Source organism: Ctenocephalides felis, unplaced genomic scaffold (genome assembly GCF_003426905.1).
Source record: "Ctenocephalides felis isolate EL2017-DRISC unplaced genomic scaffold, ASM342690v1 CF-g0.4_SCAFFOLD_03571, whole genome shotgun sequence".
In the NCBI taxonomy this organism is placed as follows: domain Eukaryota; kingdom Metazoa; phylum Arthropoda; class Insecta; order Siphonaptera; family Pulicidae; genus Ctenocephalides; species Ctenocephalides felis.
Window position 1 is genome coordinate 11,234,129 of NW_020539725.1, and position 27,477 is coordinate 11,261,605.

The 27,477-nt window shown below is 29.6% G+C and overlaps 6 protein-coding genes across 7 annotated transcripts in view; 2 read left to right on the forward strand and 4 right to left on the reverse strand.

The window, feature by feature from the left end:
* The window catches only part of LOC113384491 (histone-lysine N-methyltransferase eggless), a 29,835-nt gene extending 27,828 nt beyond the window's left edge, over positions 1-2,007 (forward strand). Inside the window, exons 22-24 of the mRNA XM_026622206.1 lie at positions 736-808; positions 887-971; positions 1,511-2,007. Of these exons, the coding sequence (XP_026477991.1) occupies positions 736-808; positions 887-971; positions 1,511-1,717 (365 nt within the window). The 3' untranslated portion in view covers positions 1,718-2,007. The remainder of the gene's footprint in view (positions 1-735; positions 809-886; positions 972-1,510) is intronic.
* Positions 2,008-2,796: 789 nt separating this feature from the next.
* LOC113384906 (60S ribosomal protein L31) lies at positions 2,797-3,947 on the reverse strand. Of its 2 annotated transcripts, none has more exons than XM_026622681.1 (3): positions 3,858-3,947; positions 3,406-3,638; positions 2,797-2,986 (listed from the first exon to the last, which is right to left on the reverse strand). In XM_026622681.1, the coding sequence occupies exons 2-3, from the start codon at positions 3,627-3,629 to the stop codon at positions 2,836-2,838; spliced, it is 375 nt and encodes a 124-aa protein (XP_026478466.1). In that variant the 5' UTR covers positions 3,630-3,638; positions 3,858-3,947; the 3' UTR covers positions 2,797-2,835. The 2 variants fall into 2 exon arrangements, with proteins under 2 accessions (XP_026478466.1, XP_026478465.1); XM_026622680.1 differs by having other exon boundaries at positions 3,802-3,884.
* Positions 3,948-6,284: 2,337 nt separating this feature from the next.
* On the reverse strand, positions 6,285-9,790 carry LOC113384596 (uroporphyrinogen decarboxylase). The gene is made up of 7 exons (XM_026622337.1): positions 9,647-9,790; positions 9,490-9,580; positions 9,236-9,429; positions 8,809-8,967; positions 7,475-7,774; positions 6,668-6,835; positions 6,285-6,522 (listed from the first exon to the last, which is right to left on the reverse strand). The coding sequence occupies exons 1-7, from the start codon at positions 9,725-9,727 to the stop codon at positions 6,379-6,381; spliced, it is 1,137 nt and encodes a 378-aa protein (XP_026478122.1). The 5' UTR covers positions 9,728-9,790; the 3' UTR covers positions 6,285-6,378.
* A 304-nt stretch (positions 9,791-10,094) lies between these two features.
* Positions 10,095-11,409, forward strand: LOC113385621 (coiled-coil domain-containing protein 130 homolog). Its single transcript, XM_026623469.1, has one exon. The coding sequence runs from the start codon at positions 10,432-10,434 to the stop codon at positions 11,407-11,409; it is 978 nt and encodes a 325-aa protein (XP_026479254.1). The 5' UTR covers positions 10,095-10,431.
* Positions 11,410-12,320: 911 nt separating this feature from the next.
* LOC113385622 (putative uncharacterized protein DDB_G0282133) lies at positions 12,321-15,362 on the reverse strand. The gene is made up of 2 exons (XM_026623470.1): positions 14,661-15,362; positions 12,321-14,552 (listed from the first exon to the last, which is right to left on the reverse strand). The coding sequence occupies exons 1-2, from the start codon at positions 15,360-15,362 to the stop codon at positions 12,321-12,323; spliced, it is 2,934 nt and encodes a 977-aa protein (XP_026479255.1).
* Positions 15,363-26,021: 10,659 nt separating this feature from the next.
* Positions 26,022-26,492, reverse strand: LOC113385623. The gene has a single exon (XM_026623471.1). It carries the CDS (start codon positions 26,490-26,492, stop codon positions 26,022-26,024), a length of 471 nt encoding a protein of 156 aa, XP_026479256.1.
* Between the last annotated feature and the right edge of the window lie 985 nt (positions 26,493-27,477).

The following is a 27,477-nucleotide window of genomic DNA, read 5'->3' on the forward strand; positions in this document are numbered from 1 at the left end:
CTATTTACTATTAACTATTCACTATTTAACTATTCAGTTATTACTATTCACTATTTACTATTAACTGTTCACTATTTACTATTCATTCATTTAACTATTAACTATTAAACTATTTAGTTATCACTATTCACTTTTCATTATTTACTATTTACTATTCACCATTAACTATTTAACTATTTACTTTTTAACTATTAACTATTTACTTATAACTAATTAACTATTAGCTATTCACTATTTAACTATCCACTATTTAACTATTCTAAATTCACTATTTACTAATAGCTATTCACTTATTACGATTCACTATTAACTATTCACTATTCAACTACTAACTATTTAACTATTCAGTTACCACTATTCACAATTTACTATTTAACTAACAATTAACTATTAACTATTTGCTATTTAATATTATTTATTCACTATACACTATATTACCACTTTACTATTCAACTATTCACTATTAACCGAATAACTATTTAGTGCGCATGCGCCAAATACGCGAGATGTTCATGAGACCGATCCAAGTACACGCACGTACACCATTGTTTTAATTTGATTTTTTGAGAACACGCCACATTCACCTAGCGTTTTGGGGAATGTGCACATTCACCGGTGAATGTGCACATTCACCAAGAGTGCACATTTACCGTAACATAACCACTGCAAGAATTTGAAGATTAGTTTATACTTTATTTTTATATATTAATAAAAATGCATTTCAAATATTTTCAGAACCTTTGAGAGAGCCAAGTAGTTTTGCTCCTACAAAGGACTTGGAGCAAAAAGAACCTGAAACAGAATACAAGTATTTAAACTCTTTTAAATAGTTTTCAGAAGATTATTAGGAATATTTATTATACATTTGTTTTTTTTTTCTATCTAGATCTTTTCGGCTTCTTTATGGAGAAGATGAATACTGTTATGTTATGGATGCTAAGACTATAGGAAATATTGGCCGATACCTGAATGTATGTATTCTCTTAATATCAATTCATATATTTTAAGGTAAATTTTAAAAACATAGAAGTATTATCTTGTTTGTATAATCAAAGATGATAAATGTTGAATGTCATCCTGATATCGTTACCGTCTTTGCCACTTTTTGCCCGTGTCTTCGGAACGGCTAGACCTGCCTCTGCCAAAAAGTAATCAGCACGTCTCCTTATCAATAGGAATCGAATGTTTTTTGAATTATTGAAATCGGTTGGTCCTTGTTTCCGAAATCGTTGACTAAAATTTGTATCCGCACATACACACGCACACACATACATACACACACACATACATACACATACATCCATTTTTCCTAAATTATGCCAAAATGTTCAGAAACCTTTGAAACGTAAATATATATAAAAGTTTTCATTTTCAACATATAATATGTGATAAAGAACAGCTAGGACGATGTAAATTTTATTACTTTATAGAGCTATTTATGAATGTAATTTTTCTCACTTGTGAAATATTTAAAACACATTTACTAATAATGTTTATTTTATTATTTCAGCATTCTTGCAATCCAAATGTATTTGTGCAAAATGTATTTGTGGACACTCACGACTTGCGCTTTCCTTGGGTGGCATTCTTTGCTTTAACTTTCATACGTGCTGGTACTGAACTAACATGGAATTACAATTATGATGTCAACTCGGTTCCTGGTAAAGTAATGTACTGCAAATGTGGAGCATCTGTATGTAGAGGAAGACTGTTATAAAATATTCAAAATTAGATAAAGAATAATAAGAGGTGTAGTGTTTATTATCAATCAATCCAAAAGTGGCAAACTAAGTTATGACCAATTGGAAAGGAATTATGATTGTTAAGTTTAGTTATGATCAGTTTAGAAATGAGCATCATTGAAACTGTGATATCAAAAGTCCGGACTAAATTAATCATATATTTCCATTTAATAGTTTTAAGGGGTACCATTTGATATTGCACAATGTCATTTGAATTTTATATTCTTATCTTAGGTGTTCACAATTATGTTGCCAAACAATGAAAGAACAGTTTTTTTTAATCGAATTTTATGTATTTTTTAATTTCATGATATCTAACTTATTGATTCAAATAAATTAATAATTCAACTTGAGTGTAATTATATATTTTAATTTTAGCGCTAATGATTTCCTACAGCAAATAGCAATATTTATATTACACATGTGCATGCGTCATGCGGAAATGCAAAAGATATTGTGCATATGGGAATTACTTCTTTTTGTTCAAAACCCATAAAGTACGCTGAACGTTTATGTAAGGCTAGTATTTTACTCAATTCCGTTTATTACACTAATTTTATGTTTTGAAATTCATTACAAAGGTTATTTAACAGAACTTCAAAAATCATCCAAAACAATTTAATTGCATTTTCTTAGAAGATCCAATTTAATATAAAAAGTTCAGCCTGCTCAAAAAATTCGTGGAGAATGAATGAGGTAACTGATAAGTTGTTTTCATAAATTTCAGTCAAAAAATTAAGAAATTCAATTGGTCAAATTTTTTTCTAACAACTCACAAAACTTATAAATAATTGCATTTACCTAAAAATTCAAAACAATGCCACTGAAGATTAAATGAATCAAATTAAGTTGGTTTTCAGTTATTAAAATTACAACAAAATTTAAGTTTAAATTGTTAAAATAGCATAAATAAGTGTTAATGTTAAAAATTAACATTAATAACTTTCAATTTGCTTTATATATTTTATAGTTTTTGATTTCACACTTTACTCTGAACATTTTAAGATTCAAGTTCAAAAGCAGCTGAAAATTTAAGAATTGAAAAATGAAACAATATTTGCGATTTTAATTTATTTTATGAAATAATTACAATCTACTCTTGGCTTGCATCTACATTTTCTGTTTGTAATCCTTTGAATGTAGCAACTGGTACATATGTAACAAGAGTATATAATTTGTTGGCAGAGTCTTCATCGTCATTACGACGTCTTGCCAAACGCACACGGATGCGGAAGGGAACGTTCCTGAAAAATTTAATAATCATTAGATCATTTCAGCATAAGAAACAATTTGATTTGCCAATAGAATTTAATGGACAAGTGGGAAAACAGATTTTATCATCTCATTTAATTTATGAAGATTCACATATTTGAGAATGAAGACAATGAATGTATTTATAAACATCACCATGGATTAGTGGCACAAGTTAATTACATCTGCCAAGTATGTACTTTCTTCGACATCTTTCCAAAGTACTTCACTGAAAAATAAACCGAAACCGACATCTTTCTGAGACCAAGTTTGTGGCCTCTTCAAAGAATAGTTTAAGATAAAGTGTCGGATTAATTTTTAAGCCAACAATAACATTAATATTTGTCGAGAAAAAAAAATCTTCAAGCTGTCAAATATGTGAAAAACATAAGTCGATTTAATTTAGACCAACCTAATTCCCTTGGACCACAATTGTTTGTTCAATCTAGTATCCACTCTGACATCTGGGGTACCCATTTGCTTTTCGGCAAACTTTCTGATTTCCTTGATAGCCCTGGGGGCCCTTTTTTTGAAACCAATGCCGTGGAGGCGTTTATGAAGGTTAACTGTGTATTCACGGGTTACCACTTCATTGATGGCAGATTTGTTTTTCTTTTCTCCCTTAGCTCTAGCCATTTTTATAGTCTAAAACATAAAATATATCTTATGTGTATACTTAGCAGAACCGACATGTGGATGTGTACAATTTAATATATGGACAAAAAATTTAGCTACACGACGTTAATTTACAAACTAATTAAAAGTCTACATTGTTCCTTTCAAATTATCACTAAAAATAAATAATTACATGCTAGTTTAAACCCGATGATTAAAGATTAAATATCACAGTTTTGGAACACTAACCTTCTCCAAAAACTACTTCAGTAAAAGGAAAATCGGCATAAAACACGCTACCAACCAAAGCTTACGAATTCATTGGTGTTGTCAGATGTGGAATAATATCCAAACTCAAATAGAATTAAAGCTAAAGGTTTAAATGTTTAAAGGTTTAAATCTTTAAATCTTTTTTTGAAAGTATCAAAGTCATTCCACGTATTTGTAATTTTACTATTAACAAATTAAGTATTTAGTATTTTGTGAACTATATGAGTATAATTTGGATATATTTAAATACCATTTTGTCTACCAAAATTAAATTAATTATGAGAGTTGCAGATTTAAATGTTATCAAACCAAGGAATTATAAAACGCAATAAATTTGTATTTTGTTAGTTATAGTAATGGGCCGAAAATCAAAAATGAAAATGTTTGCATATCTTCACGTTTTGAAGGTTTTTAAACATTTGGGCATACCTCAGACAAAATGGATGTGTGTGTGTGTTTTGTATATCCGCGTTTTCGTCCACGTTTTCGGGCGCACGAATTTACCGATTTGAATGATTCAAAACACATGCAATTCCTATTGATAGGGGGATGTGCTGATTAGTTTTTGGCAAAGGCAGGTCCAGCCGTTACGGAGATACGGAGAAAAGAGTGTAGAAAATACAAATCGAGTTTTTGAGAGAACCTAGCATTCGATTTGAATGATCTAAAAAACATTCAATTTGTAATGATTCGGAGAAGAGGTGATTAGTTTTTGGCAAAGGCAGGTCCAGCCATTTCAAAGGTATAGAGCTAAATGGCAAAAATGGCAGTTTTTGAGAGAATTAAGCGCCCGATTTGAATGATTCAAAGAACTTTCGCTTGCTTTAACAAAATAATTGCTTTTGGAAAAAAATGTCATTTTTTGTCAAAAGTTTTTTTTTTCTTTCAAAAAAATTTTTTTTTTGTATATCGAAAATAGTTCAATTTTTTTTTTCAATTCTGGTTCTAATATACTAAAAACAAATCATTTCAACTTTTCAATTCAGTTTATATAATTATTATAAATATTAGACAGTTTTACAATATATATATATATATATAATAATCTTTTGGAATAATCTAATCTATTTGAAAACATTTAACTCGAATCAATTTGCCTATGGCAAGTTGCCATACATACACCACTAGTTATATTATTTAGCTGTTTATGGTGTTACCAGATGTTGCTTTGAAAGGCAATTGAATGTGACAATGTGTCAGTGGTGTCATATGTCAGCATGCTAAGATCGTGAAGTTGGCTGCAAAAGTCTCTGGAAGTTTTGTTACCGAGTTGTTTTGTTTAAAACGTGCTTAAATGAAAGAATAACGTGCTCGATTGAAGTTATCACGAGAGTTTTGATGAATAAAGTTGTTCATTTTTGTAAAACGTGATTTCTATAGTGTCATGTGTAGTGTAATTAAAATTTAAAATCATTTGTTTTGCAGTGTCATGACTTTTATTTAAAATTAAAGCAATAATTGTAAGTTGACATTTTACTGCGATCAATTGTACAATTGTCTGTGACGCTAAGTGATAAATAGAAGAAACATGTCCAAGAAGTCCGCGCTTTCTGAAGCTTTGAAGAAGCTGAAGGATACAATAAATGCACCACCAAAAACCATTCAGAAAGAAGTCGACGAGCTTGCGAAGTCTTTTAAACCTCCTGTGCAAGTAAGTCCTTTATTAAAAGCTATTCGTTATGGTGCTTTGTTATGTGGTATGGTGTATGGGTTCAAAAATCACCTTGTTTATTCGATGGAAGCAAGTCAGTATCGTGAGATTGAAAATGAGAAAAAACGTATACGAGATATTGAGATTGCGAGAGAAAGGGAACGCTTGAACAAAGAGGAAACTCAAGCCTTTGATGATTGGGTGAAAGCTAATTCATAATAAAATTTTTTTAATTTATATATTGTAATCGAGCAATGTGTAATGGTATGCGAATTTGGTTAATGAAAATCTGTGAATGTAATAAAACTAACTTTTTAGCTTTATTTTATTCTAGATTTATTTATCTTACATTATTTCTTTAAATCTGCAAAAGTTGTCTTGAATAATTCAAAATATCATATGCAAATATTATACATTATCTATGAATACTTTCACTTTATATTGGAAGTTGATCATTATGATTAATGCAATTGTTACAACATTTGTTGTATTGCAAGTACCATATTTAAAGTTAAGAGTTGCATATGTTTTCATTCTTCAAATTTTGAATTTCTCGCTTCAATATTGGCGGCATATATTTAAAAAAACACAATAAATTAAAATGGATAAATCATCAACATTTACATTTGACTCATTTGCATTGAATCATCCAATAAAAGATCTATTAAGTTTACAATTCTAATGATTGAAATGTTTTAGCAATAATTCAAATAGAATCACTTCAATTAATGAAAGACCGTGTTCAATTTCAGCCTTCTTTTTTATTCAACAATATATAAAATGTGATATTTATGTTATATTTATTATAAACTAGCACCATATTAGTTTTATTTGTTTTTCAAATCATATTTATATAGCTTTATGAACTGTATCAACAAATGTTTTCATACTTTCAATTGGTGTGGTTGGAAGAATGCCATGCCCAAGATTTGCTATATAACGATGTTTACCAAATTTTTGTACCATTTCAGTAGTTAGTTTTTCCACCTCGGACTAAAATAGAAAAATATATTAATAACAATTCAAATCAAATTAATTCATGTATATATAGCTTAAAATCTTATCATATGTGTTTTAAAATCATTGATAATGATTTGATTTAATTTTTACCAAAGGACCTTGTGAATTTATTTCTTACCGGTTCTTTGAACATATCCTGCGGACTCAAATTTCCCATCAATGTGATGTTGGGTCCTACGGCAGCTCTGGCCATTTCCGGATCAACTGACCAATCTATACCGATTACATCATAGCCAAGAGAGGCTTGTTCGTTTAATGAATGCCCTGCGCCTTTAGCAAATAATATCTGTAATTGAAAATTGATAAAGTATTACAAATATATATATATATATATATATATATATATATATATATATATATATATATATATATATTAAATGTAAATATGAACAATACGATACTCAGATTTTTAACACACACTTTATTAAATAGTTACAGATGTTTTGAGACCATGGCCTCATCTTCAGTGTAATTTCAAAACAGTAAAAATTATATACTAATACATTATTTAATATTTTATTTAAATAATATTTATTTTTTTTTTAAATCAAAAAACACCAAACACAAAAAAAAAATTAAATATAATTAATAAATAATACCCATCTTGTCTCTTCATCTCAATACTTAAAATTTGTCTAAATTTTTTCACATGTTTTAGTACTGTATCAAGCTCTGTAAGTGATAGTTGATGTATTTTGTATTTTCAAAAATTGAATGTAATTTAAATAAAATATTAAAGAATGTGTAGTATATAAGTAACTTTTTTGAACTTACACTGAAGATGAGGCATACCATGGTCTCAAAACATCTGTAGTTACAAAATAAAGTGTGTGTTAAGAATCTGAGTATTGTATTTTTCATATTTAACAATTAACATTCGTTCCACTCATATCACAAAATTCTATAATATATATTCCTTTATTACCATAGGCACAGGTTCCAATTTCATCAATTTTAAGTCTCTGTTTACTCTTTCACATATTGTTCTTAATCTTGGAATACAGAATTTTTTAAATTCTTCCCTTGTTAACTTTTCAGCACTAGATTCAAATACCATTAACATTTGGGCACCGGCCTGAACTTGATGTACTAAATAATCTCCAATTATGTCTGTTAATATATTTAATAAAGTTTCTGAAGCATGTTCATATTCTGTTAGCCAATTTCTGGCTTTGTTCATAGTTTCTGAACCACCACCTTCTATCATATAACCCATTAGAGTCCACTGAAAAAAGAAATAAATGTAATATCTGTTATATTATTAATCCGTAACTCAATATTTGAAAAGTTCTATCAAGAATTTAGGAATTCAGAATATTTCAATTATTAAACAAAAATTAAAGTATTAGCCAGAGAATGGCCAATACTTTAATTTTAAGCATTTGGTATAAATATATACAATTGACATATTTTCATTTAGTCCATTTTAACTAGTGTAGAAATTTTAGTGGCGTTTATATTTTTTGTGCTGTTCATGAGGCTTGCAAAGTATGAGAACATAACTCTTATAAAGTTTCAACAAAAAACAAATTACAGGTAACCCCCATATAACACGGTAGAGACATTCCAAAATACTAGCGTGTTATGCGAGTCTGTCTTATATGGGACAAAAAATTAGTACAAATAAAAGAGCTTTTATCTTCTGAAATTAAAAAAAACATGGTAAATATCATGATTTATTACTAAATATTATTATATTTATTAATTTTTTTAAAGAAGTAATATACATTACATGAATAATGTGATTTAGTCATAATTAACAAGTAAGAGCTATCCAACACGATCATTTTTTTGCAAGATATCTTCATCCTCTGTGCAGATTTCTGTGCTACCTCCAGATTTAAAAAAAAAAATATATTTGCGATTTCTTGCTTTTAGTGAAAAGATATTAATATATAAAAATACTTATATATTTATATATTTATAGATAGAACGTATGAGCATGAATAATAAATATCAAATTAGTTATGTTTTACATTAGTTTCACCACATTTATTGAGCTATTGTAAGGCGATTTACTAATTTCAGATTAAAGAAAATTTGATTTTCATAGGTTTTACTATATTTTTTATCTTGTTAGGGTCTTGCTCAATTCTCGAACTTAAGTACTGTGTTATGAGAGGGATGGTCTCAATTCTTAAACCGTGTTAGATTTTTTTAAAATTATGAATCAGTATCATTGTTTAAGAAATATTAAAGAAAAAATTAAAATTCTATAAATAGTAGAACCAAATTTTACAAGTATTATTATTAACTTACCGGTGCCCCACTAAAACCTATAAGAGGCACTTTCCCATTTATGGTTTTTCTAGTTAATGTTATTGCTTCGAAAACATAATATAACCTATCCACTGCTCTCACAATATCCAATTTATTTAAATCTTCTGGTAGATTTAATGGTTCAGGAAAGACTGGCCCCTGAAAAAAAAAATTTATTTATCTTTGAACTGATTTTTAAAACAACAGTGAAGAAAGTTTGGAATAATTAAATAATGATCATTTTAGAATTTTAAAACTGGGATCTTGCCAAAATTAAACTTTGTGTACTGGTTGAACATATATTAATGTGTATATTTTTTGTCATTAGTCTTAAAGGATATTTCATTATTCTTTAAGAATATATATTTAATGTAGTGGTGAGGAATATATATTGTCGATATAATAAAGAAGTATGGAAGTGACTAACTTTACCAGGCACCATATCAACTCTCATTCCCATTGCCTGCGGTATAACAAGTATATCACTGAAAATAATAGAAGCATCAAGATCGAATCTCCGTAATGGCTGCATGGTCACCTCGCAGGCAAGAGCTGGGGTTCTGCATACTTCAAAGAAATCATGATGTTTCCGTACTTCTTGGAATTCAGGCAAATATCTGCCTAATTTAAAATGCATTAAATATAAAAATGAGGTACTACTATGGCGAATAATTTGCTTACCTGCTTGTCTCATAACCCAAACGGGAACTTTATCTACTTCTTCTCCTTTAGCAGCTTTGAGAATTCGCTCATTTTTTAGCTTAGGAAAGTCCTAGTAATATTAAAATATGCATTTTAAAATATTGTTCATCAAAATGGGAGGAAATTAAATAAAAACCTTAGTTTTATCGGCCATATTTGTATTTATAGTTTTACAACGTATGAAATATTCATAAATGTATTTAAAAATCCTTTTCATTTATGTCTTTCATAAATTAATATTAATTATTAAACAATGACATCGCCAATAAAATAATTAATGTCAATTATTCAAGTATTGCGGTGTTGCCAGATGTAAAACGGGACGATACTCAGGATTGCTGTCAACTGGGGCCACGTATTTTTCGACGCATATTCTATTTTATAAAATTATTATTTGATATAATGTACTAATATTTGAAAGTAATTAATGATAAGCACAATTTAATGACGATTATAGTAATTTAATTGTTTATGCATATGGCTCATTCAATGTTGCCATCTGCAGCCATTGTTATATATGTCAGAATTAGAAACATTTGACATTTAGATAACCTAAAAATAAAGCCTAGACAATAATTAACGTTTTAAAGAAAATGGTATATTTTGACAATTGATAAAATATATAATTTTATTCGCAATAGGTTTGGCATCATACTATTAATGCTTATATTTTGTATAAAATATAATTTTAAATAATCAATTTAAGAAAACATAATTCGACTACCTGGATTTCTCTTTCATGACTTCCGGAGTCACCATTTTCACAATCCACCGTTAAAACAAGGAGTCAAAAACAAAATCATACTTCTATAACATTATCAAACTGCGTCGTGAAGTTTGTAGTCAGTAACCTATGACCTTACAAGCACTTGTGATCAAGTGTTAATTTATTCTATAACCTTTGTATATCCCCTTTACAAAATGGGAGAACGAAAAGGAACAAATCTATACTACCCTCCAGACTATGATCCTAAGGCTGGAGGGTTAAACAAATTCCTGGGCACCCATGCCTTGCGAGAAAGAGCCCGAAAAATTCATCTAGGTATTCTTATCATAAGATTTGAAATGCCATATAACATCTGGTGTGATGGATGCAATAATCACATAGGCATGGGTGTGCGTTATAATGCAGAAAAAACTAAAATAGGAATGTATTACACAACTCCTATTTACCAATTTAAAATGAAATGTCATTTATGCGATAATCATTTTGAAATAAAGACTGATCCCGGTAATTTAGATTATGTTATTGTTTCTGGAGCAAGACGACAAGAAAATCGATGGGATCCACTGCAAAATGAACAAGTTGTACCAGAAACTAAAGAAACTCAGAAAAGATTGTTTGATGACCCTATGTTCAAATTAGAACATGGTGCCAGTGATTTGAAAGCTGGTGAAGATGCTAAACCAGTTTTAGCTAAGTTATATCAAAGAAATGAAAACACATGGAATGATTGTTATGAATCCAATAAAATTCTAAGAGATTCATTTCGTAAAAGAAAAAAGGAACTACAATCAATTGAAGAGAAAGATAATGCTTTGTTGAAAAAAGCAAGTTTAGATATTAAATTAGTAGAAGAAAATAAAGATGATATAAAATTAGCCTCTTTATTAGCTATGAAGCCTAACAAAGTAGATGAGAAAACGAGGCATATGGATATTTTAAATAAACCAGTATTGCAAGGTTCAACTGTGATATCTTTTGGAGGTTTGAGGCGAGAAAAATTATTAAAATCTTCTTTAAGCACAAAATCATTAGGCATTTTACCAAAGAATCATTCATCAGCCAGTTCAACGATAACTTCCACAGAACAAAAATCTGAGAAAGAAATCAGTGCTACAAATATTACATCTTCCAAGTTATTATGCAATTATTCTTCATCTGATTCTGATTCATAAAATTTACTTTAAAACTCAAATAATATGATATATAAAAATGTTATATGCATATGGTATACATACAGTATACAACAGTGTGGTATACTGTATGTATATGATATATACTATGTACATAAAAATGTTATATGCATATGGTATACATACAGTATACAACGGCACGGTATACTGTATGTATATGATATATACTATGCATATAAGTATGTATGTAAAATTTGTATATATGTATAAAATCTTCAAATGCACTAAATTAAATAACAACGAAGAGTATATGCATAGATATTTAGAGTTGCATTATTTATATATACAGGGTGTGCCAGAACTTAATTATAAGCTGAAATGGAAAAGGTATAAAAGTTAAAATGAATAGATGTAAAGAAAACATAAAAAAGAAATAACAGAAATTGAGAAAACAAATTTTCTTATGTATCTTCTAATCAAGTCAACAATAAAAAATATTTTGTTTAACAAATTTCTTTGTTGCTATTTTGGATTCATTGTTTAAAGCTCACAACACAAATACAACAACACTTACATATTAAAAACTCTTCAATATTATACATTTTTTCATTTGTGAATATATTTCTGGTTTATATGGAATAAAAAAGTAAATTGAAAAGCTTGCTTGATATTTTATGCAGTGTCTTTGAATATTTTATACATAAATTCAACATCAGAATTACTATATGAAAAAGAAAAGACTCTATTTAAGAAATTTTAGCTGTGTTTATTTATATAATATAAAAATTTTATATTTATTAATATAAAAATAAATATAATACAATAAATTGATAAAACATATTGTTTAATAAATACTTTATTATTGTATAATTGTCTAATGCAATATATTTTTTTATTCGTTAATTATTTTAAATTAAATTTACAGATGATATCAAACTACCCTACATTTTACTTCAAAATCTTCCACCATGTTCCACAGCAAGATTAATTGGTTCTTGTGTAAAATTTGTTTCTAATTCAAATTCTGGTTGTCCAGTTTTTGGATCATAACTATAAAAACGATTAATTTCGTAAAGCTGATGTTCCGTAATATTTTGGTAATCGTTAAAATTGGTGTTGGCATTTGGTTGATGCATTGTTGAATTGCAGGGATTTGAAATAAAACTTGAGTTCTCGCTATTAAAAGGCTGATTATCAAAGCAGTTGTTTGATACATTTTCCATTGAATATTCTTGGTTAGATATTACAAAATTTCTATTTGTCAATTGATTTTCATAATTAGTTGTCGCATTGTGCAGATTCTGTTCCTGCCGTTGTTGAATATCTTGATACATTTTAGGCTGCCAATAAACACTTTCTGGTGGGTTTACTTGTGGCACAACTTCCGTGTGTTCTTTAAGATGATGTACCGCATTGTTTGAAGATGTCCACCTATAGGGATTATTATTTCCTGGCAAATTTGCCGAAAAGTGCGGCACAAATGGTTTAAAAGTTGACTCAAAATTATCGATTCTGTAGCCGAGATTGTCCCTTTGTTTATAAATGTCAGGTACAACATTGGTCCTACCACATTCAAAGTTCTGATTGTCATTATTTATATTGTTTTGATTGAAGATATCATTAGATATAAACGGATTAGTTTGATTTCGTGTCGCTATATTACAATTACTTTCAACATTTGTTCCAGATTGGGTTGAAGTGTTGTAATTATAGCACCGATTGTAATTATATATTTCATCTGTTGACTGCTGTTCTTGAACTTGTTTGTTAATAATATTTTCTTGAGGGTAATAATTAATAGTGTTTCTATTATTGCAGCGACGGTTTTTACCACGAAAGTCATCCTGATTTACTGCATTGGTTACTAAATCCATTATCAAGCTGTGTAGTGATGTAGTTCTATTTTTGGCAACTGATGTACTGTTCAGATCACCTGAATCCAGCAATGACCTTTGCTTATATTCAGTTCTTCCTTTTTGAACTTGCTTTTTAGTTACATTGTCTTGCTCTTTCTGGTTCATTGCATAACGGATAACAGAAGAAAATCCTGATGTATTTTGAGGTTGTATTGCTTGTTCTTGATCATTTACTGGTGTTTTGTAAACTGAACTTTGGGTTCCACCGTAGCTTGACAGATTTGCCACAGCTTGCCTTGTAATCTTGTCATTTATATTTGATGTTTGGACTTCTTGAATATTTTGATTTTGCAAACAAATTTTGTCGGTTCCCTTAATATCCTTTATCTTCTCATGGTTATTCGAAGTTTTGGATGATGGTAAAAATGTTGTACATATCATTGAGACAGTTTTATTTGCGCTATTTCCACGTGCACGATCACCACTGTACGATGGTGGCTGTTTCTTAAAATAAGCATCAATAGTCGTTCGGTTATTTTGATTTTTTGAAATAGATGATTTGTTTCTTGAAGAGTGGTTGTATTCCAAATTATTTGTGATTGTACCATATTTCGAAATATTTTCACTCGTTCGCTTTTCTGGTTCCCACAACTTCTTGACTGAAGTATTCTGAAAACCATCATTACTAGATCCAAGTCCAAGTTGAATATATTCTTGGGGTGACTTTGACATGTTTATTTTATTGTTATAAAATGGTTTAGATTGATCGCGAATCAATGAAAAATTTTCGATTCGCTCCCGCCCTTCAATATTAGGGTTGGAATATCTTGGGTTTTCCGAAAATCTTTCATGGCTGATATTATTTTCATTTAATTTTATGTTTGTTCCATGACAATCATATTGTGTTGAATTTGATGTTATTCTGGAAGTACCGTTCATTGTAATTCTTGACTGATTTAAACCATAATTATTTTTGGTTTCATTATCCTTTTGTTCGGGATTTTTTGCTGCATCAATTTTTTGAACAGTTGTCGTATTTTCATACATTGAGTAATCGATTGGAGAAAATCTCCACGATTCTTGGTCTCTAACAAGATCTTTATCGGAGGTGGTATGATCTTTGTTATAAAACTGATGATTCAATTTGTCGTTCCTTGTTAATTCGTCATGCAACTGTAGATCTCTGCTGCATCCTTCGTTATTTACGGTAGAATCAATATCAAAAGATTGCAAAATATTGTTTCTTAAAATATCTTTTTTGTCAGTTTCATCATCATCGTCATCGATGATTATGCATGAATCTTCGTTGTCTTGATTTATATGCTGCTCCTGTTTTATTTCTGTTCTAGAAGTTTTTTCAAATTCTTCACTGTTTTGTTTTTCTTCACTAGTGTTTTGAACATTTTTTAAGTTTGACATTGAGCGAGGAAGTTTTACTATCTTTTTCAATGATGGTCCTTCATACACACAGAATCCTGAATCGGTTTCATGTTCATTTTTTATTTTAATTCTTTTTGGGGACTTGCTCCCATAATGTTGCTTGTTGATGGAACTATTGGCGGCAGCGGCACTATTGTTGCAGACATCACTATTAAAAGCGTCATCGAAATCCATAGTCAAATCAATTGTTTCATCTTTATTGGTTTCAACTGCAATTGTGTTCTTATCATACTCACCAAAAATTCGTTTCCACGCATCACCTTGGTTTTGACAAAATACTTCTTCTATTACAGGAGTTTTGAACTGTTTCGTTGAAGATCTAGTTGTCATTCGATTTGAAGACACAGCAATGTTTTTCCAAGGAGTATAATCCGACTCATCAGACATGAAATCTTCCTCTTCCTCAGTGGTTTCGTATTCACTTTTTCGTCTTCGTCTTGATTTTTTAACCTTCTTCTTCTTAGTTTGATTAGAAGATTTTGTATTCTGAGCTGTATTATCTTCATAAAAATTTTGTACAGAACTTTGGTCTGAAGTCACTTTTAAATATTCAGGCTTCACTGATCTATCCAAATGTTTTCGTGTTATTTTCAACCTAAAAACATTTTCTGATGTTGGAACCAACTCGTACATTAAAGATTCACTTTCATCCTCTGAGGTGTTCAACTCTTGATTTTTTTCCCGTGGATTCGCGACCATTACGTCGGTGTCATAAGGCTTTTCAATTGTATTTTTAGTTACTAATGCATTCGGATGTCTTTTTTCTTTATGTAGGTTCAGATTATGTTGCTCAGAAAAAATGCTGTCGCAAATATTACACACGAAGTAGGTTTTCTTGACATGTCTCTTTACATGGTTATGTAGGTTATCGGGTCTGGTAAAGCTTTTTCCGCAAAATTTACATTTGTGAGTTTGTCTTCTTGTATGGATGTTCATGTGACGACTATAATTCGTGACATATTTTTTGCAAATATTGCATTGTTTCTTTTCAGACATATTTATTGAATCTCTGTCACACATAAAATTAAATAGATACTGTTAAATAGTCAAACTATTTCCTTAATTATTATATAATTTAAAATTTAATCTTTTGTTGTTTGGGTTTTTATTATTTGCATAATTTTTATTATACATATTAGATTACAATGAATAAAATCACATATATCAATTATTTTCATAAAGCACGCGATTTTTGGCCAGATACAATATTGCACAAAGGTTCACTACCATCAGTTCAAAAGAAATCTTGTTTAATTATTATAAAACTGCACTTCTGCGTTATTTGACGCATTAACACTTTTGCAAGCCTTCTGGTGTTATCAATTTTCTGTCATTTCACTAACAAAAAATAAACTGCTATGCAAGAATTTGATTCGTGTTTCTGCTTTTTACAGTGCAATTGCCATTGATTTCGATTTTTTTTAGTCAGCGTTTTTTTTGTTCGAATAGGGTTTCTGGGACGTGCGTCAAATCAATCGCAATAATTCGTACGGTGTATTTATTATGCATTTTCACATTTTTTAAATTTTGAATATTCATATTACCACAGTCGCGTGCAGATAGAAAATATTTACTTTGCATGTTTTTAATATACTAAAATTAGTAACATTATTGAACCTATTTCTCAATTTAATTGTAACTCTACATTATTCATTATTGTGAATATCTATAGCAGCCAAATTATAACCAGTGGTGTGTATGGCATCGTGCCTTAAGGCAAATTGCAGAAACTTCCCGTACCGTAACGAAATGTTCGAGGAATATTAAATGTTTTCAAATAGATTATTATAAATAAATACTGTAACATTGTCCAATATTCATATGTATTATATAAACTGAATTGCAAATATGAAATTATTTGTTTAAAGTATATTAGATCTTTAGTCAAAATTAAAATTAAAGTCTTAATTACTTTCAATATACAAAAAACATTTTTTTCTTGCAATTATTTTGTTGAAACAAGTAGAAAGCTCTTTGAATCATTCAAATCGGACGCTTAGTTCTCTAAAAAATTGCCATTTTTTGCACATTTAGCTCTGTATCTCCAAAATGGCCGGACCTGCCTTTGCCAAAAACTAATCACCACTTCTGTCATTACGAATTGAATGTTTTTTGGATCATTCAAATCGAATGTTCCGATCTCTCAATAATTCGATTTCTACTTTCTGCACTCTTTGCTCGGTATCACGGAAACGGCTGGACCTGCCTTTGCCAAAAACTAATCAGCACATCTCCCTATTAATAGAAATTGAGTGTTTTTTGAACCATTCAAATCGGTTGATCCGTGCGCCCGAAAACGTGGACGAAAATATGCGGACAAACAAAACACACACACATCTATTTTTTCCGAGGTATGCCAAAATGTTCAGAAACCTTCAAACGTCGAAAAATTCAACAATTTTCATTTTCGATCTTCGAACCATTACTGTAACTACCCTACGGTAAGTTAATAAATTAAATTATAAAAGCATGTATAATTCTAAACATAGTAAATAGTTTGATGGATGCAGAGAAATTTATTAACAAATGCTTCATAGGATTTAAATATAAAATGTTTCTGTATCTTCATAAATTAATAATTTGGAATTATATTTTTAGAAACACAACATGATATTTTAAAACGGCTTATCTTTTTTGGACGACTAAACTATATTTTGTTTCAATTAGTTCTGTTGTAAATGCATTTGTTTGTTCGATTTGAACGTATTTGGGTTGGTTTTGTAAAACGAAAATAATTCCACAGGCAGAATTATTCAATATATATTTAAATGCTCTAGTTAATATATTTTATTTTGATTGAAGTTAAAATATTATCATATAATAATGATATTATATAAATAAGCTTAACAATAAAACGTTAAGATTATTTTATCAAAATGATTCAAATATTCTAGAATTATTTTTTAATGTAACCCTCTATTAATAAAATAAGTAGAAAATTTGAAATTCGAAATTTTTAAGTTTTGAATATATTTGACAATGCCATGAACGACATTGATTTCATTTTCAAGTATCATATAAAAAAAATTAAGTTACAATTTTATGTTTATTTAAATGTATTTCTATAAATTGCAAATATAAAAATTCCAGCTGTTATCTTTCAAGGAGCACATTTACTTTAATATTGTTATCAGTAAGGAACAGAGGGGTGTGTTCAATTTAGTTAAATAACTTGAATATGATTTTTTTTAGAATTATTTTTTAATAAAAATTATACACAGTAAATGAAACAAATTTTTAATCAGAATTAGAGTCTGTCTTGCCTTTAAGCACTGTGCAACTTTCTGCAATTGTTTTCATAATAAGTTTCAGAAAGTAATATCACATTTAGTATATGCGTGTGTAAATGTATTAAAAATAATTTCAATGGTATATTTAAATATGCATTGAAGAAAAAAACTTCTCAAAAAGTTAAATTGACTACTCTTGTCAAGGGGGCGTCCATTAATCATGGGAGGCTATTTGGGAGAGGACGGGTTTGGCAAAAAATCACGAAATATCACGTGAAGGAGGCAGGGTTTTAGTAAGATATCACGTGTATTTATTTTTTACCTAATCTTTTCTAAAAAAATCCAAATATTTTAAAAAAATTTACGATTTTTTCGTAAATTCGAAAAATTTTACATTACGGAAAGTACACGTAATGTTTGGTGGGGGGAGAATGGTAATTTTAAATATTGCGACGTATCACCAAGGGGGAGGGGGTAAATAATCCTTAAAAAAATCGATCATGGATGCCTTCCAACTCGGGGCATTATCTCTGTGGCTTCCAACCTTTAGGCCGCGTTTTGTCAGGGGTGCGCAAGACGGCTACAAGGATGGATTTTAAAATTATTCGAAGCAGGCACTAGATAAAATTTCTAACAATTCCGTATAAACTGTTCTATACAGTGCGATACATAAATTTGGAGAAAAACGATTTTGAACTCGCACATCTATTATACTTTGCTACATAAAGATTCGGGATATTTTTTTAAATTACTCGAAAAGTTGTTTTGGGCAACCTTTTTTAGTTTAGCAGAAACTAGATGAAATTTACTAAAATTGTGTATAAACAGATTTATACGCTTTGATATGATAATTTTGAATACGATCGGTTTAAATCGCTAATGTGCTAATTTGAGGTATTATGAGGGACATTTTTTGCATTTTTTTAAATAACTTGAAAATTTGTTCTGAACAACTTTTTTTGGTTAACTTAGCAGAAACTAGATATAATTTATTACAATTTCAACTTTCCAAAACACTATTTTCTAAAATAAACTAAAACTTCTGAAATGAAAAAAATATGAAAGAAAAAGAATAATTTTTTTTGTATAAATAAAATGTATCAATGAGTATTGATGAAATGATATTGTAAGAAAAATTGAGGAAGGCGCAACAAGGTTGAAAACGACTGAGTTAACTAATTTAATTGCATATTTGCATATATCGCGATGCAAATTCTAAAATGTGTGGTTTATGGAGTTAGAATTTTCATATGCAATGTTAAGATAATCTGTGAAAAAGTTGTTTTACTCATTATTGGCTTGTGACTTCTTTGTTAGCATGACCTGAGTGTGACACATATTTTTTGTATTAACCACTCTGTCATTTCGTAATAGAATCCCTTTTTACCTTCGTTCAATCTGTACTTTTCCGTAATGATCGCCCAATTGATGTTTCCTATCTTGCTATTTTATTTAAGGCACGTGTTTTTCGAATGCTCCCGCCCTCTCTCGTCTCAGGGTTGTCGCAGTGCCAACCTTCCGGTGTCCAAAAAACTAAACATGTGTCGAGGCTGACTATTTATTTATTCATTGCGGCCTTGTTTACACCGAGGATTCCCCTCAAAATTTACTTCCACACTATCGAATTGAAAAGGACGAGTTAAATTGTGGATTTACAACAAGTTCTGGATTTACACAAAATTTTATGAAATTGTATTTATATTAAATCATTTGCGCAAAAATATTTCTCTTATTGTTAAATTATAACATGTAGACCGGGGTTTAGAAGTCTGCAGGTAAAAAAGTCTATTATTGGTATCTAAAAACAAGCGAAGTATAGATATATAGATTTTTAATGAAACTATTTTAAAGTAGAAGGCAAAAGATGCGTAATCAGCCATTACTTTAATTCATACGACGTCGGTATCAGCAGAGTATTTTTTTCTTTGGTTTTGAGCTCTTGTATTTAGTTTATGATACTTGAATATAATTTTAAAGTATACCTTAATATAATTGTAAGATGTATTGTTATTTTTCAGTTAGATTCAACATATGTTTTTATATAACCTCAAACGCTTGCTGCGGGTGGGGTAAAAAAAGCCATCTAAACCTTGGCTAATATATAAACAATAGGAAATGGTAAATAAAGTCAAATTAATAGTTATTCTATTTCTGCTTATGCATATTTCTTACGAAATACCATTTCAAGCTAATAACAATGAAATATTTGTAAAAAAAAATTCATAGGATCTGTTTGCCCCCTGGCTGTCCCCATATACAGGGTGTCCAAGACCTTAACTTCAAGCCCAAACGGGGAAATTTCAAGGAAAAAAAATTAAAAAAAAATGATACGTTTGGAAATCACGATGAGCTTTCAAGTGCAACCTAGAGCTTTGGTGAAATTAGGACCAATTTTCGGTTATTGTGGTTATTTTTTAATAATTTTGTACATTGAAATTTTGGATAATCGTGACAACTATCGAAAACAATAACACAATTGCCAAAATAATAAAATGTGTTGGCGAGCCTTATCAAATGTGTAATTAAAAGCTGGCATTTTCAGGAAATTGGCGCATTTTTTGTGATTGGGTTTACCGATATTTTAGAAGAAAAACTGCGATTTTACTTCTTATTGCTTAGATCCGGATAAAATAATTAAATTATTACATTTCTAAATCTAATTATCAATTATTATCATACATACATACAAATATACAGATATAAAAACATAACTATAACAAAAATCTTTTCCTAAAATTTTTCTAAAATAAGATTAATTGTACGAGTAGAAAGAGTTAATAAAATCTTCTCAATTACAAGTATACGGAAATTAATAGTAGTAAAAATAAGATTAATTTAGCTTATTTGATTTTTTTACTCAAATTTTGAATTTAGTTAAATCTGTGACTCAAAGTCTGATTAATCCTATTAATAGTGCTACCAGAATGGCTCTGATTTTATGTTTATTATATTTTTTTTAATTTGACCATCTCATTCTAATTTAATATTTATCACAATACCCAAATATTTAACTTCCTGAATGTGATGTTTGTTTTTTCAAAAAAATCCGAATTGATAATTTTCTGATTTTCTCGACATTTTAGTTCGTTCTGAATCGAATCCGATCAAATTTTCAAAAGATATATATGTGTGTGTGTGTATATGTGAGCCGATTTTTAACCTTTTGTAGACGTTTTCTCAAAAACTGCTGGACCGATTTCGAAAATGTAAAAGTTTTTTCAAAAACTGCTCGACCAATTCGAAATAACTTGATAAGAATTATTTTATCATTAATTAAGGATTTTATCATTGTTTTGTGCGACGATTGGCGTAGCCACTTCTAAGCAATTATCAGACATATGTAAAAAAGAATTGTCTATCCTTTAGCCTACAATTTTCAATCGATTTTAAAAATTTCAGAATCAGAAAAATATTGATCGGGAATCGCGTTGATTAGTTTTTCGTAAATATCGCCCTGTCCGTTTCTTTCGTAATTAAATGTTAAACTAACATAATATAGGCCCTACGATAAGAGCTTAAACTATAAAAATTCATCAATGTTTAGAATTTCGTCGTGATTTTGATCTGATTATAATCAGAATCTAAGATAAAGCTAATTACAGTTGACAACAACACTTCAATAAAATTCATGTTTAAAATACGAAATAGATGAAATAAAATGTGTTGAACAAGTTACATTTATTAACAATTACATTTATTATCTATTATAAATTATTTGAAAGATATCAATTGGAAATCGTATTGATTATTTTTTATTGAAAGCAAAAATTTTATTATCGAAATAAACAATTGAACTTATTAACTAAATAGCTAAATCTCAATTATTATTGATCGGGAAGTTCATGCAACTTAATGCAAAATGCCACTTAAATCTAGCTAATTTTTTACTTCTTCTATTTTAATATCAAAGATCAAAATTATTAGTTATGACATTTTCTTGAGTTCTGCCTGTTGAAAATAAATGTATTTAGTTTTTTCTATTATATTTATTGTTTTAGATCAACTATGCTGTATAATTTGTCAAACATTTATTAATTTTACCTGCGACTTTTTTGACTTCTCGTAGGGGAAGTTATGGTAATTGCAAAAAAATCGAAAATGAAAATTTTGATATATTTTTACGTTTCAAAGGTTTCTGAATATTTTGAATTACCTTAAAATCAGAAAAAATGGATGTATGTGTGAGTTAAGTGTGTGTGTGTATGTGTGCGGATGCAAAACGGGACCACCGATTAACCGATTTGAATATTTCAAAAAACGTTCGATTTGTATTGATAAGGAGACGTGCTGACGTCTAGCCGTTCCGAAGGTAGGGGGCAAAAAGTGCCAAAACCGGTAATTCAGTTTTTAAGGGAACGGAGCACGCGATTCGGATGATTCAAAAAACATTTTGTTTCTATTGACAAGATGAAGAACTGATTAAATATTTTGGAAGGTAGGTCCAGCGGTTATGGACTCTCAATAAAAATAAGGTAAAAAATGTCATTTGGCGGTCAAAAATGTTTATTGGGCATATGCACATCAAATTATGAGATATTTTGTAGAGACTTTAATAATGTGTACATGTTTTGTGTAGTTTTTTTTTGGGTTCCGTACCAAGATTTTTAATTACGGTACGGGAAGTTCCTTAAAGCACGATACCATGCACCACTCTAGTTTTGTTTAAATTTGAACCATCACTTTCGTCCATCCAGGTGCGCTTTGCATATTCCATTTTCTAAGCCATATGTCCTGATATGATGAATATAATAGAATGCGCGGCAAAACTATCTGTTATAAATACCATACCTACTTCGTTTGAACTACAAAAATAGCCATTTATTTGCGTGTATAGATGTCGATATTACTATTTTGTGTGTCTACAATTATAACTTCCCAAGTACAACCGGAAAAGTACCGGAAAACTTAAATAATTGCAAGGGGAAAATAATTCTCAGAATTTGGTGTATCGATAACGACAACCAAACTTTTAGTAATGAGCACATCATCTTTAATTAATAGCATAATTATTTTTAGACGGAATGAATAATTTATAAAGCTTGTTGAAACAAAAATATTTTGAACGTATTGTGGATCATCCGTATACTTGTAATTAAGGCGATTTTAATAACCCTTTCCACTCGTACAATTCAAAAGTAGGTATATTACTAATACGTATTATGTCGCCGGAGCGGAGGCATGCGAGTGAAATGTTATTTAAAAAAAAAAATTTACCTACCGAAGGAGAAGTTTATTTTCGCAAAAAAATCTAATTTGCTAATTTTATGTTCTCTCGACGTTTTAAGTATTTCGGAATTGATTGATTGATTGATTTAAAAAAAATAGTGGGGCGCATGGCATCCTGTCTTAAGGCAAATTGCTGGAACTTTCCGTACAATTATCTTTTTTAAAAAGATTAACATTTTAAAAAAAAAATTACTTTGAAAAAAAATGGATTTTTGAGAAACTGTAAATTTCTGAAAAAAAATATTTTTTTTTTTAAGAAGACTTTTTGAAAAAAAAGTTTTTTTTATTTTATAATATTTTGGAAGTCCTGATTTTTTTTTCAAAGCAACAATCGTACTGATTTAACTGCATGAAGACGAAATATCGAAGCGCGTAAGCGCCGCGTCGCCGTCTAACGGATAAACATTGGTACGGAACCCATAGGAATGTAACCAAAATTTATACTTATTATTAAAATCTCTATAAAATATCTGAAAATCGCATTTTTTTTTACTTTTTTACTAGATCTCCGAAACCGGTAGACCTGGCTTCATGAAAATTTAATCAGTTGTTCATCTTGTCAATACAAGTAAAATGTTTTTGAATTATTAAAATCGGACACTTCGATCTCTTAAAAACTGAGTTACCGTTTGTGGTACTTTTTGCCCCGTATCTTCGAAACGGCTAGACTTGCCTATGCCAAAAACTAATCAGCACGTCTCCTTATCAACAGCAATCGATTGTTTTTAAATAATAGAATAATTCAAATCGGTTGAACCGCGTTCCCGAAATCGTCTACGAAAATTTGTATCCGCGCACACACACACACACACATACATCAATTTTTTCTAAGGTATGCCAGAATGTTCAGAAACGTAAAGGTATATAAAAATTTTCATTTTAGATTTTTTTGCCATTATTATAACTTTACTCTACGGGAAGTTAATTAAGTCATTGGATGTAAATTGATAAGAGCTAGGTGTTAGTCAGTTTTCCTTTTAGCAATCAGCCAAGTCGTTCTTTGTAATTAGCGGAAAAATGTAAAAAAATGTCGATGTTTTAGACCACAATTTTAAAAATTTAAAAACTGTTTGAAAGATATATCTTTAATATAAACTGCCTAATGCTAGTCTTTATCGATTGATTGGGAAATGTGCTGATTAGTTTTTGGTAAAATCGACCAGACCGTTTCTTCGTAAGTAAATGTTGAGAAAGAAAATGTTGGTCAATTTTGATGAAATTTTTCATGATACTAAACATAGTGGTTCAATTTTAAAAATGTATCAAAGGAAAATGTGAATAGTCACTTGCCCTAAGGCAATATTCCACTTAAACATAGTTTCGAAGAATTAATCATGATAGAAATCAAATAAATAATAGAAAAGGGTACGATATAAATTGAAAGATATCTAAAGATTCCGCTAAAAATTAAAGAGAAATAATAATAGTAGGAATGAATCCAGCAAATACTTGTCTGATGTGAATTTGTGCAAGATTCGGTGATTTGTGCAAGGTGTATTTAAAAAGTAAGCCATTATTTGGATCAGACAACTAATTTTTACTTTCGAGGCCATTATGCATTTATAATTGTTTTCTGCTGATAATGCTAACGTTTGATTTTGCAACAGTTGAATGTGATAACCATTTTAAGTCTTTTATTCAAAGGCTTAATACGAATTTATATATTTGTTTTTTTTGTATTTCTTAAATCCCAATAATTTGCATATGATTTTCTTCCTTCCTATATCCATTATTATTATTATTATTATTATTTTTATCATTTTTATCATTCTATTGCAAAATATTTACATCAGGCTGTCTAAGACCGAGTATTCTTGGAACCTTCTGGATGGAAGGACATAGCTCTAACTCCATTCTTTAGTATACTAACAAATGAAATACGTAATTTGACTAACAATAATAAATGGATTAGGTTCAGACGGTCTGATGTCAAGCAGTAGTAGTAGCATCGGTTATAGATGGCAATATGCTTCTAAATAAGAGTTGCCATTACTGGCATTGATTTATCAAATTAAATTTCTCTATTAGAAGAATTCTAATGATAAAACACATCCAATAGAGATAGGACAACTGTTGGGTTGTATTTTGTAAAGCCACGTGGTTAAGAAAAATCATCACAGTATCTCAAAGAATTCTTAAATTCTAATCGCTGTTAAAAAAATTTAAAAATGTCAGTCCTAAAAAGTGCTTTTCGAGCAAAATTGGTTTTTGAAAGCAATTTTTATTCATTGTTTGTGCATACTCCTAAGAACCTGCTTTGCTAATTATTATAATATGAGTATGCTAATCATTATTTCTTCCTGGACCATTCCATTTATTAACACTAGAAAGACGGACGAATTGAGTATACCTACATTGCCTGAAAACAGTCAAAATGACTGCGTCGTGAAAAAAATAAATAATGCGTTTAGAAATTTGTTTAAAGTTAATTTTTATCATTTCATGTACTATATTTACATTTATACAAATTATCTATAAGTGCTAAAAATAAAAAAATAGTTCATCTGAAATAGAAGTTCATTATTTTTACAATTTATGCAAATATAATTTAAGATCTTTTTATGAATACATTTTCCGCAAACATGTTTGTTGCAACTTTGACACGTATTATTAGTTTTATTATTATTACAAAGTCTTATTTGGCAAAATTTTCTTTTATTACTATTGGTATTTGCATGATGTCTGTGGGTCATCATTTTCCTTTGATTTTTTTTGTGTTGATGTCGTGTAATTTGCGGAAAGCTGTTCTGCCAATTCAAACACAAACTGTTATCTAAGGATTTGTTTTCTTTGGATTTTTATTCCTGTCGCTTCTTTGTAAAGAATCCAGGCATTTATCGCAGCCAAATCCAAAATATTGAAAAATATTTGCAGGAGTCATCTACTGGATTGGAACTGGATTTTACGGTATATTTTCTTGTCCTTTGATCTGCCATGTCTTCTTTGCTGACCATAAATAAGTCAATTTCAATTTTCTTGCCTCATAGGCCCCACGAGCATATAAAATTCCAATAAATACACGTATTTCCGGTAATGATGTTGTCCAATCGTACTCCAAAATTCGACTGCCCTCTTCTTCTGTGCACTGTTTTATGTGTTTGATAATATAATTATCTATTATCAACGAAAATGCACTGACAAGATCACCTGTAATAATATTCTTTTTTGCATAGCTTGTTAGCCCTTTCACACCCTTGAAAACACAATTAGATGATGACCTTCCTGGAGTACCACCTTCGGCAATTTTTGTCCATACAGTACCATCTACAGTTGTTTCCGTTTCTTGAATTCTTTCATCAGTTTCTGAGCCACTTAGCACCCTTCTGCATACACTGATGGCACTTTCATTTTCATCAATAGTGATCACCTTCATCGCTACCCTCAGAATCAGATGATTCTCGTGGAATATAATCCAATTCATCTTCAGATGATTGTGCCCAATTTTCTGCATTTTATTCTATGTCGGAACACTCTTCACTTATGTGTGTTAGCTTTTTCAACAATTCACTTCTCTTCGACATTTTATCTATAAGTTCTAAAAAATCAACTGAACAACGCGTTATACTGAAAGTTACTACGTGAAAAAGATCGGTCTAATGTCAATACTTACCATAATTCGGTTATTTCTATGTAACAAATGCATTATCGCTCATTCTAAATGAATTAACGCGAGATAACAATTTGCAATACAATAACAAAGCCGTTTGTTTATGTAAAATTTCTATAGCAGTCAAAATGACTGTTTTCCGTCCATGTAGGCATAACATGTAAGAATATTGAAAATAAAAGTGAGATAAGGCAAATAATACGATTTATCTACGCATTTATATGTTGTATAAAAAGTCATAAAATTTCACGAAGCTGCGACTTCAAATACATAGTTATTTTTATGTTTGAAAATGGAAAACAGTCAAAATGACTGCGTCCGTCTTTCTAGTGTTAAAATCATTAAATTTTTAAAATTAAATAATTAAAAATTCGTATTTAAATAAAAAAATATTTTTTGCTTGTTTCTGCCAGCGGAAATATTTAGTATTTCCTTCACTTCCTAAGAAGCTTTTATTTTCATGTAGTTGTTATTTCTTCAAACATTTAATTATATAGGAAAAATACTTTTGCGATAAATAATTAATATCAAAATTGATGAGTGTCGTCTAGTAATTGCAGCCTTGTCGACTGAATGAGCCTAATAAAAACATTAAATCGTACTTCAATCATTAATTCTGTAATAATTCAATTGCGCGTCCTCTGTTTTATGTAACAGCTTTCGGCAGTAATTTTCACACAGTAATTTTCCTATTGTCCTTTTGTCTTTTTCCATCGAAGTCACCATCGGGCAGCTTTTTCTTTAGATTGCG

What these genes read in the sequence shown, in the direction of transcription:
- LOC113384906 (XM_026622681.1), bottom strand. Translation starts at nt 3,629, where the DNA reads ATGGCTAGAGCTAAGGGAGAAAAGAAAAACAAATCTGCCATCAATGAA. An exon ending in TTGTGGTCCAAGGGAATTAG is followed by an intron (nt 2,987 to 3,405) that starts GTTGGTCTAAAT and finishes TAAATTTTTCAG; the next exon opens with GAACGTTCCCTTCCGCATCC.
- LOC113384596 (XM_026622337.1), bottom strand. Translation starts at nt 9,727, where the DNA reads ATGAAAAGGATTTTTAAATACATTTATGAATATTTCATACGTTGTAAA. An exon ending in ATATGGCCGATAAAACTAAG is followed by an intron (nt 9,581 to 9,646) that starts GTTTTTATTTAA and finishes TAATATTACTAG; the next exon opens with GACTTTCCTAAGCTAAAAAA. An exon ending in TTGGGTTATGAGACAAGCAG is followed by an intron (nt 9,430 to 9,489) that starts GTAAGCAAATTA and finishes ATTTTAAATTAG; the next exon opens with GCAGATATTTGCCTGAATTC.
- LOC113385621 (XM_026623469.1), top strand. Translation starts at nt 10,432, where the DNA reads ATGGGAGAACGAAAAGGAACAAATCTATACTACCCTCCAGACTATGAT.
- LOC113385622 (XM_026623470.1), bottom strand. Translation starts at nt 15,362, where the DNA reads ATGGTCGCGAATCCACGGGAAAAAAATCAAGAGTTGAACACCTCAGAG. An exon ending in GACCATCATTGAAAAAGATA is followed by an intron (nt 14,553 to 14,660) that starts GTAAAACTTCCT and finishes GAAATAAAACAG; the next exon opens with GAGCAGCATATAAATCAAGA.
- LOC113385623 (XM_026623471.1), bottom strand. Translation starts at nt 26,492, where the DNA reads ATGAAGGTGATCACTATTGATGAAAATGAAAGTGCCATCAGTGTATGC.